This window comes from Olea europaea, chromosome 1 (genome assembly GCF_002742605.1).
Source record: "Olea europaea var. sylvestris chromosome 1, O_europaea_v1, whole genome shotgun sequence".
Taxonomy (NCBI): Eukaryota; Viridiplantae; Streptophyta; class Magnoliopsida; order Lamiales; family Oleaceae; genus Olea; species Olea europaea.
The window spans coordinates 2390901-2402120 of record NC_036237.1 but is presented as its reverse complement, the minus strand read 5'-3'; the positions used below and the strand labels follow the sequence as shown (position 1 = coordinate 2402120).

General features: G+C 33.9%; 2 protein-coding genes across 2 annotated transcripts; one reads left to right on the top strand and one right to left on the bottom strand.

Annotated features, from left to right (window-relative positions):
• The first annotated feature begins 1643 nt into the window (after positions 1-1643).
• Positions 1644-3321, top strand: LOC111367327. The gene is made up of 3 exons (XM_022988175.1): positions 1644-1931; positions 2033-2138; positions 2870-3321. Exons 1-3 carry the CDS (start codon positions 1777-1779, stop codon positions 3119-3121), a joined length of 513 nt encoding a protein of 170 aa, XP_022843943.1. The 5' UTR covers positions 1644-1776; the 3' UTR covers positions 3122-3321.
• Positions 3322-8917: 5596 nt separating this feature from the next.
• Positions 8918-9821, bottom strand: LOC111367257 (uncharacterized protein At1g15400-like). The gene has a single exon (XM_022988063.1). The coding sequence runs from the start codon at positions 9592-9594 to the stop codon at positions 9265-9267; it is 330 nt and encodes a 109-aa protein (XP_022843831.1). The 5' UTR covers positions 9595-9821; the 3' UTR covers positions 8918-9264.
• Positions 9822-11220: the final 1399 nt, after the last annotated feature.

The following is an 11220-nucleotide window of genomic DNA, read 5'->3' as shown; positions in this document are numbered from 1 at the left end:
TTAGTAATCAGTCAACAATCATGTCATTCATATATGATATTGAATGAAGTCTTGTTAACGTGTAAATGCAATGTAAGCAACGACGAGTGGTAGGTGGCGTGAGTGACTTTTATCTTTTGGGGAGTTTTTCTTGCAATAATAAGCCCACATTTTTAAGAAAGAATTTTATTCTAATCAACTATTTTTATTAAGTACTAAATATAACCATGTACAAGAACCGTGATTCCTAAAGAAATTCTTGTAACTAATTTGAGTTTAAAAATGTTGAGTTTGATTGGGGTTGGGATTTGGAGGCTCTACATTGGAGCTGGTGAAAAATTGACAAAAAGCGGTATCGGTGGCGACATGGATGGGAGAGGGGAGGAGGGTTGGCGTGGAATGGGATAGGGGAGGGGTGAGAATTGGGGAAGAAGGTGTAATTAGATTACTTCTATTTCTAGTGTTTTCAATGTCATAATAAAAAATGCTAAAAAAAAGTAAACAAAATATTTCAAGTTTTATATTATAATTAATCTTATTTTCAAAAATATCAAAATAAGTTTTATGGGTTTTATAATATTGAAAATAGCAAAATTAACGCTTTCTTAGTATTTAAGTATCTACTTATTTTTACAAAAAGGTAGAAATCATTATCGAAAAATACCATTTTTTATATAAATTTGTGGTATTTATTAATAACACTCATATTCTTCTACCTATAGTGGGAAGTTTTATTTTGTCGACTTTGGATAGAATCTTATGTAAAATTCTTCTGCCACAACAATAAGTAGGTAGTCTGAGAATAATTTCTTTATTAATAAATATAAAGAGTAATGCAATTTAGCTATACTGGGATTGCAATCTCAGTTTAGATTACGATAATGTGACATTAAATGATAAATGAAATTAAATAACTCATTTAATTTTATCTTCCAGTTAGCTTATTGTTTAATGCACCTTAATTGGGCTGGGATGCAACTCGACTAAGGCTATGTAACATTACTCAAATATAAAAGTAATATATGTAATAGTATAATACAATAGTTATTTACTTCACCAGGCCCCCCTGTATGACCACCATTCTTTTCAAAATTTAATGGTTGGAATAATATTTTTTGAAAATTGTGTGATTGAAAAAGAATGAATTTTTTTTAATTTGTGTGTAATATTATTTTATAGAAAATTATGTGGTTGAAAATAAGAGAGAGAAGAAAAATAAGAATGAGAATGGGGCTAAACAGGGACCAGATAAGCATTATTTTTGGGATAAAGTTATTCTGCCAGATTGATTATACTAAATTTTGTACAGGTTACTCATAATGGAATGGGTCCCACCCAAGGACATTTTCCGACAGGGGTCTATATATAGGGGCGGCCCCACACGAAAAAGAAAAAAAAATTAAGCCGGAGCTCGCGCATGTGCGTTGTTTGGCATGAGTCTATGTACCTGCAGTACCATCCTTAAAAAATAGCACAATCCTTATTTTTGTGTTTCTGGGACCCATTACCATCATCGATAGGCGTAAGCTGTTACCACGTCAGGGCAACATTTCACATGGTTCGTAATCTGATACGTATGAAATGCCTACTTGGCCAGCATGTAGAACCTTCAGCCCTCCTATATAGTTGGAATCGTCTTCTCGTTCTCTTCAAATTAACCCTCCAATTTTCTTCGAAGTGCCGTGATCAGCTTAGTCTCATATTCTCTCTCTAAAACCATTACATACACTCTACTCTCTCTCTCTCTCTCTCTCTCTCTCTCTCTCTGTACCCACTTCTTGCATTTCTTGGAGAAAAATGAAGGAGAATAAGGGAAACCCATTACATTTATCATCTTTGAATCATATTTCTCTGGTGTGTAAATCAGTCGAGGAATCTACTGATTTTTATGAAAACATTCTTGGATTTGTTCCTGTTAGGAGGCCTGTATCATTTAAATTTGATGGATCATGGTAATCCCAATATATATTTTCGATTCTTGAATGTAAATGAAATTCCTTTTGTAAATACTAGATTTTCTTGATGGGATTTGTTCATTTCTTGAATTTTGCAGGCTATTTGGCCATGGAATAGGGATCCATTTATTGCAGTCAGAAGATCCAGAAAGTTTTCCGAAGAAAACTGTCATTAATCCAAAGGATAATCACATTTCTTTCCAGGTAATATTCCCTCATTTATATTGAATCATTGTTCTATACATACTAAAGAGAATGCAATATTCTTGGACACCACGTTTTTGTACACTGTATTCAACATGAGCTTAGGTAATAGTGTCTAATACTATATCATGAGCGGATGATTTGTTGAGTCTTAATCTCGTCCTATATAGTGTATCGAACATACCTTGTTAAGTTTAAGGTTCCATATTAAAATCTCAACCTATAAGAGAAATAACTCAAGTTATTATATGCTATTTATTGCTTAGGATATTTTATTCAGTCCTATAAAATGTTGTTTCGTTTGGGATGTTTTGAGATTTAAATGGATCGATTTGCTCATTTAAGTTTAATCGACTTTGATATAATACGAAGATTTGAAGTTTCATACTAAACTTCATTTGATTTAGTTAAAAGTTGATAGAAGTCTAACTCAAAATGAATAATTAATTTTAAGCACACGTTTTATGAGATCTATAACTTTTATAAACTTTTCAATAATAGTTTTCATCATTTTTTCTTAATCAAAATAAACTAATGATTTGATCTTTAGAAAAGATAAGGAGGGGCTAAAAGGTGAACCTTGTCATGAGTAGCTTAAGTCGTTATATTATTTATTATTTTGATATTTATTTGGCATGTAATTTTACCCTTAGTACACTGTCTATTTCTGACTCGTATTGCATATCGAGCACGTTTACGTGTTTTCATCCATGTTTGCATATTCATGGCAGTGTGAGAGCATGAATATGGTGGAGAAGAAGCTGACAGAGATGGGGATCAACTACGTGCGACAGCGGGTAGAAGCAGGTGGAATCTACGTTGATCAGCTATTTTTCCACGATCCAGATGGATTCATGATTGAAATATGCAACTGTGATGATCTTCCTATAATCCCATTGGCTGGAGAGATGATCAGATCATGCTCCAGAATCAATATGCGGATGATCCAGCAGCAGAAGATCCATGTCCGAGTACAACCTTAAAAGACTTAAGAGAAGTGTCACCTGAAAGTTGAATCTATATTAGATCTTTCTTCTTAATTGCTTCCTCAGTTTCTCGTCTTTGTTTCTTGCATGAGATTGTGGTAATAAAAGGATATCGCCGTGTGTACAATGATAATTTTCCTTAAGGCATGTTTAGTTTGTATTCGTGGTTGCTACTATATTTGAATTTTTGCCTTTTATGTTTGCATTCTTGGCGGGGTGGAAGCTCTAATAACACATGTTATTCCAAATCGGATTTTAAAGAACGAGATGATATGACAATATTAAAGTATACTAGATCACACCGAAAAACAAGGTTTAGAAGTAATGAAAAACACAAAAGATTAATGGCAAAGGACGGTGTTTATTAATTCAACAATATGAAGAATACTAAGCAATTTAGCAATTGGCTTTTGTCTGTTACACTACCTAAACTAACAAAGGAGCCTAATATTTATACTACACGGCCAAACCCTAAGTAGAGTCCCAAAAGGTAAGAAAATATATTACAATTAGGAGATCCAGTTTCAACAGGATTTTGTTTTCTTTTGTTGGATGCAATTAGATTTCCTTTCCTAGTAAAAGTCTAACACGCATCTTCAAAAGACTCCTAACCAATTTCTAGGATTCCACTCGATCAAATTCTAAATCAACAATAATCCTAACACATTTCAGTCACCAAACCTAACAATCTCCACCTTGACTCAAATTTCGATGCTACGAACGAAACTCCTAGATTTCAAATCCCTCTGCATCGAAATTAATGGGCAAAACTCCTCAACATAGCAACCATTCCTTATAAACCAAATACTCGTCCTTTGGCCGGTGTCCACAACTGACACCCGAACCCAATCCCGAAGGTTTCCAATTCCATCAAGGAATTAATGTTGATCACACAGGGCCAAAAACACCCTGTAGTAAGAACCAAACCAAATGTTTGATCAGAATGCCTCTTGCTGGAACTATCACCTTCAACATCATCAAAAGCATCCCAAATATTGCTGACACCACGGCACCTACGCTCGATGAGTCCTACCTCAATAACTGAACACATTGTACCCGCTAAAATTGGTAGCAAAGCGGGATCACCAACGCTCTCCCTAGCAGTGTTCTGAACCAACTCAGAGCCTAACCCAAGAGATACTGTACCAAACTGAACTTCCATCACGATATACATTTGTCCAAATGTCTCCTAACAGGTTTTGCACTCCTCTGCAAAATGTACAACTGGGATCTTTTTCGTCCTTCCAGTACAACCCGGACTCCCTTTCGGACCTTCGAAACTCCACCTCATTAAGAGAATTTATACCTTTTTGCATCCGTGGTACTTAGCGAAATGAGATTCCTTTTCAGGTCAGAAATATGTCGAAACTGATCAATTTTTCTAAATGTTCCATTCCGCAACCTCAATTTGACACGATCAATCCCAGCAATACAGTAAGATTGGTTGTTTCCCATTAGAACTCTACTTTGTTGAAAGTCTCATTTGTCTGAAATAAATTCCTATTGAAACACATATGGTGCTAACATGTTGAATCAAGAATTCACTTCTCTTCAGGCCTAGACTCCACATCAAATACCACGGTCATCATCACCTCTTCGCCATCTAAGCAATTCTTAATTACATTGGTTTCGTCTGAATTCAAAAGTTGCATCCCACAATTGACAGCTAAATCACATTTAGCTTGCAACATATCGCAATCCCTCTGAATATGTCTCTTCCTTTTGCAGTAATAACAGGTCATATTGCTAAATCTGACTCTCAATCTCCCTCTTCGTTGACCACCTTGAGATACAAGAGCTTCCCCATCCCTTGATGTAACTTCAACCAAATGCTTCATCTTATACTTTGAGTGCAAAGTATTATAGACATCTTCTCTATTTAAAGTATCTCGACTATACAAGATAGTATCTTGAAACGACGCATAAGACCCAAGCAGTGAACACAACATGATCAACGCAAGATCCTCTTCATCGTATTTAACCTCCAACGTTTTCAGATCTCCAACTATTTCCTTGATCACGTCAACATGGTCTTCCAACGGCTTTCTTTTCGCTATGCGATGTGAATACAACTTCTGCTTAAAAGTCGGTTTGCTTGGAAGACTCTTAGTCATACAAAACTGCTCCAACCTCAACCATAAAGCAGCCACCATTTTCTCCTTCAAGACATCCTGCAGAATGTTGTTGGACAGATGAAGATGAATTAATGACGTAGCCTTCCGATCCTTCCGTTGTTTCTCTTCCATTGTCCATTAACGCTGCCATCCTCTCAAAACCCAGCAATGCATCTTCCAAATCCAACTGCGCCCGAACAACCCTCATCTTTACTTACCACAATGAGAACCTTGTATTTCAATCTAATTGTAGAATATCATACTTCAACCCAGCCATCTTGGAAAAACAAATCTCAACCAATCCACAGAAAATCAACAGTCTAACTCTGATACCACTTGTTGGAGATGGAAGCTCCAATAACGCACGTTAATTCCAAATCGAATTTTAAAAAACGAGATGATACAACAGTAGATCACACCAAAAACCCAAGGTTTAGAAGTAAAGAAAAACACAAAGGATTAATAGCAAAGAACAATGTTTATCAATTCAACAATATGGAGAATACAAAACAATTTAGCAATTGACTTCTATTTATTACACTACCTAAACTAACAAAGTAGCCTAATATTTATACTACATGGCCTAATCCTAAGTAGAGTCCCAAAAGGTAAGAAAATATATTATATTTAGGAGACTCAATTTCAACGGGATTTTGTTTCCTTTTGTTGGATGCAATTAGATTCCATTTTCAAGTACAAGTCTAACAGGCATCTTCAAATGACTCCTAATCAATTTCTAGGATTTCACTTGATCAAATTCTAAATCAACAATAATCCTAACACAAGTGTGTTCACTTTTAGTATTGACTACTTTCGAAGGGTTGAGCACGTGTCCATGTGAGAGTAGACTAAACATTTTATGTCATTCGATCACGATCATTTGAATGATCCAATCCACGGGCTTACGATCGTAGCACCTCAACATGCACAATTTATTTCTGGATTTTCATCAATGACTTTGTTATGAATTGGTTTTACTCGAGCTTGCAAAATTGGTGGACAAGGTGAGCGTCGTGTAAGAAATTATTCTTCTATCAAAGATGACCATTGATATTCATAAGTTTTAAATTGGATCTGAGCACAAGGAACACACAAATTTAGGGATGTAATGATATATTTATGTAATTTGTACCTTCAAGTCCAGATAATGATTGAAGTGTATTTCCAACTTTTTGGGAAGAAGAGTTGGTTTTTAATGTTTGGCCATGTATGACTTACGATCACTTGAAGAATTTACAAGGGAAAATCATCATTACAGATCATATGAGCTGAAGATAATATGTTAAGGACAATATTGTCAATAATAAAAGTTCAGAATAGAAGTGCAAAAGGAAATAAATGTTGGAAACAAGAAGTGCAATAAACTTCATAGTACTTGTCCTAATTTTGTCCTAGGGGCTAGCACGTTAAATAAAGAATAAAATTAAAAGAATCTCATTACAAATAATATTAGCGGTCATTTGATTAATTCAATAATATTTACATGATTAAAAAATAGAGACATTTACAATATTAATTTATTCACCATCTAGAAAAGTTTTGATTTGATGCTATTTCCTAGAATCATGCTACAAATACATAATTTTTTGACAGAAAAAACTTAAAGACAATATATGGAGCGATATAATTGGAAGATGAGAAAAAAGAAGAAAAATCATCCTCTTACATTTTGCCACGTCAATGTCAGCATAAGTTTTAAAAAAAAAAAAAATTATGTACTTGAGGCTTTATTGTATTTCATATGTGAAGGGGCCACTTCATTTTTAACTGCCAATTAATTCGCTTGCAATTGTCTCAAATTCAAAGGCTGAATTTTTATTTTCTGCTTTAAACAAGACAAAAAAAATGGTAAAAAGTGTTTCCACGATTTCTTGAAAAGAATAATTTTACGTTGTGTTAATTGACAAGTCCTCAATTCCATGTTAAATCATCGCCACTAGTCATATCATATTCATTATTGTAGCATTAAATTTCAAGTTTAACAACTAAATGGAGGTAAATTAAAGTTCAATAAATAACGAGAATTTTTTCTTTGGAATTTGGAAACAAATAGCGAAATTCATATTAACAATTCGGAGATTCTCTCTCACAAATATGAATTCGTTCCCGTAATGGAGATGTACTACGTTGGATCCATATGCATAGTGATACAGTAGAGTAGGCAGAGATGCTAACTTACTAGCTTAAACATACGAATTTTTCTGAGAGGAAGAACATCTGGGTTATCGGATCCACTGCAAGTGAGGGTAAGCTTAATGCCAAAAAGAATCTCAAGGACAAAAGTAAAGTAGAATAAACTTTGAGGGAGATGGAAGGAATACGGATTTTTTCAAGAGGAAGAATATATGGGTTATCGAATCCACTGCATGTGACAGTAAGTTTAATGCCAAAAAGAATCTAAAGGGTAAAAGTAAAATAAAATAAACTTTGAGGGAGATTGAAGGAATACAAATTTTTTCATAAATAGCTTAATGCCAAAAAGAATCACAAGGATAAAAGTAAAGTAGAATAAATTTGAGGGAGATGGAAGGAATACGAATTTTTCCAAGAGGAAGAATATCTGGGTTATCGAATCCACTGCATGTGAGGGTAAGCTTAATGCCAAAAAGCTTAGTTATCAAAGTCGGCTCGGACCAGCTAGTCGGACCAAAAAACCCATAACTCGAGCCCCTGACCGGGCCGGATAGAATATTTTTATAAATATGCAACTGACTCGGTAAAAATCTATTAACTGGCGATTTTTATATTAACTCGGCCGGTTAACTGGTTTGACCAAGATTTAAAAGTTTGTCCATAAAATTTTTTGTTCGCAAAAGGACTTGAACCTTAGACCTCTAAGTTAAATGGGTACCATCTAACAACTAGAGATCAAGTGTTTATTGATATGTATTTACAATAATTATATATATCTAAATCATTTATAGTTTGTTAAAAATATTTTAAAAAAATTATAGTAACTATTTTGATTAACATGAATTGAATATTTAACAAAATAATATATAAATAATTAATAATAGTAAATTTTTTTCTTTTTGTTTTATCTAAAAGAAAATTTTTATACTTTAAAAAATATTTTATAATTATTAAGCGTTGACCCACCGGTTTAACCACTAACTCACCGGTTTGACTAGCAACCCGAGACCCGGTGCCTTGAGAGGATCAACGGTCGGTCGGGTTTAATAACTATGCCAAAAAGAATCTCAAAAAATAAAAGTAAAATAAAATAAACTCTGACCAAGATTGAAGGAATACGTATTTTTTCCAAAAATAACTTAATACCAAAAATAATCTCAAGGATAAAAGTAAAGTAGAATAAACTTTGAGGGAAATGGAAGGAATAAAAAAATTTCCAAGAGGAAGAATATATGGGTTATCGAATCCACTGCATGTGAGGGTAAGCTTAATGCCAAAATGAATCTCGAGGATAAAAGTAAATTAGAATAAGTTTTGAGGGAGATGGAATGAATACAAATTTTTCCAAGAGGAAGAATATCTGGGTTATCGAATCCACTGCATGTGAGGGTAAGCTTAATACCCAAAAGAATCTCAAGGACAAAAGCAAAGTAGAATAAATTTTGAGGGAGATGGAAGGAAGCACTCCAAAAATTTAAGCCAGACATAAAATTGTAAGTTCACAATCATATTAATCTTAACATTGATAATGGATGGATCCGTCATCTAGGACAATGGTCAATAATTTATTAAAGACCTAAGATAAGAATATCAAGAAACAAAGTATGAAAGTATAAGCGTTAACAAATGTTGGATTAGAATCCTATCTTTATTGCAAGTCAAAAACGAAGATGGATTTCCTTTCCCTTCGCTTTCCATCTTCAATACTAGAGATGAACTAATTGCACACGCACGAAATTTAGATTGAAATGAATAAAAAACGAGAGAAAAAAAGACATAAATTTTTATTTTAAGTTTGAAAAATTCATGCACCTCACATTTATTGAGATGAAAATGTAACAACCCCAACGGAAACTTCCACCTCCGGCCGCCGCAAGACCAACTGTTACTGCGTCACATCTTACGCTTACCTGACTTGGGTAGTCGCCGGCGAGTTTTGTCTTGTTTACTAAAAGCACTGCAAAACCCACAAGCAGAAACCTTAGGAGACGGCGGCTCTATCGCCGGAGACACCCTTCCGGTGTGGAATCCCCTTCCTCCGCTGTTGGATCGGCTTCTCTTTATCGTTATTCCGGCATAATTCTTTTCTTCAACTTGATGGCTATCTTCTCTTTGATTTGCCACTTTGTTCAATTCACCGGATAAGAACTTATCGTCCCAAACCAATCCTGAAGATCCTTGTCTCCTAAATGAAACTTCAGATCTCATCAAGCCGGCCATCATAAATCACCTGTTTCTCTCTCTAGACTTTTTTTTTTTTTAACTGTTTTTCCTTTATCTTCTCAAAAAATTTCTGGAATGAAACTTGTGAAATTATGGAGTATTTTGCGAGGTGTTTGTTTTGCCTAGACTTATCCCACAAAGTGTGTGTTATTTGAGCACATTTATACACACATACATGCAGAGAAATAGAGGGAGAAGTATCCCACAATTTCCTATGGGTTGGTTTGAAGAAGAGGTCACAAAAGCAATTTAGTCAATTGCTTAAATTAATTAACTTTGTTTACTTATTTTAAATGATCATCATACATTTGATATTGAATTAAAAAAGCCCTATCATATAGGTTGTAATATAATACATGATTGTTTATTAAATTTTACCAATCTTGATTGACCGACGTCTAATAATCAATTTAGAGAAAGAAGAAGTATGGTATGAGATAGGCGGCGGAAAAAATTCTTGATTGCTCCATTTTACTTTTAAGTATTGAATATTGAATGCATCTTGAAAATATATTTGCAAACAAAATCACATAATCAAGTACTGAAAAATACTTTCATTATGCAATATCCTCTCATCTCTCTTTAAATTTCTTTTCATTTTCCAACTTTTATATATAGTTTAATGCGCATGATCAATGTGAGTTTTGCCAAAAAAAAAATCAGCTTTTTGTGTTCATATATATCTAAATCAACCCTATGTATAAAATGCACCTTTGTTGTTCAAAAACGGCAACAAATTTTTAATTTTTGTTGGAGTCAAAGATTGAAATTTCAAGATGGTGACTTTGAATTTGGTGCAATTGTTGATAAAGCACTCATTGTATGAATACGTCAATAATGTCATTATCACATCATAGAATTATCATTTACCCTAATTTTAAATAAGGGATAATTGTAGCAAGACCCCGAATATTTCAAAAAGTTGCAGACTTTCTCCTAACTTTTCATTTATTGCAACCATTATCTCAAACATTTCAAAATATTACGAATAAAGCTCCAATGGACAGATTTCATCTATATTTCTATTAATTGATCAAAAAATTGGATGTTAACCACATTTTAATCAATTAAAAAAGGACAAAATGGTAACTTTATATTTTCCAAGGTAAAAAAAATAAATAAATAAATAAAATAAAAAAATAAAAAAAGGGGGAAAAATATATCTTCTTCTTCCCCACCCCAACCCCAAATTCCAACCCAACCACTCAACCCAAAACCAGAGATTTAACGACACCACGATTGGCCAAAAACTGACCCCCCCCCACACCACAATAACTTCCATTGCCGCCACCACCATGAACTTAGTTTATACCATACCTAAGATCAAAACCCACTGGACTAAAGAATCCCAATACAAATCTCTCTTCTTTTGATATAATTTCATCTCCATCACTTACCAATTTGCCTCTTGTAATTCGATTTTCAGTAGAAGCAAATACAGAAACTATACGAAATTGATCGAGAAAATACCAAATGAAGAGATTATTATAACTTTTGAAATTTGGTGCCAGTTCATTAATTGATAAATTTCTAGACATTCAAGAATGGAGATATTTAAATTTTGTAATGGTTGACCACTAAAACCTCTCTACACAATGTACACACACAGAGATTCTGACAATTCAT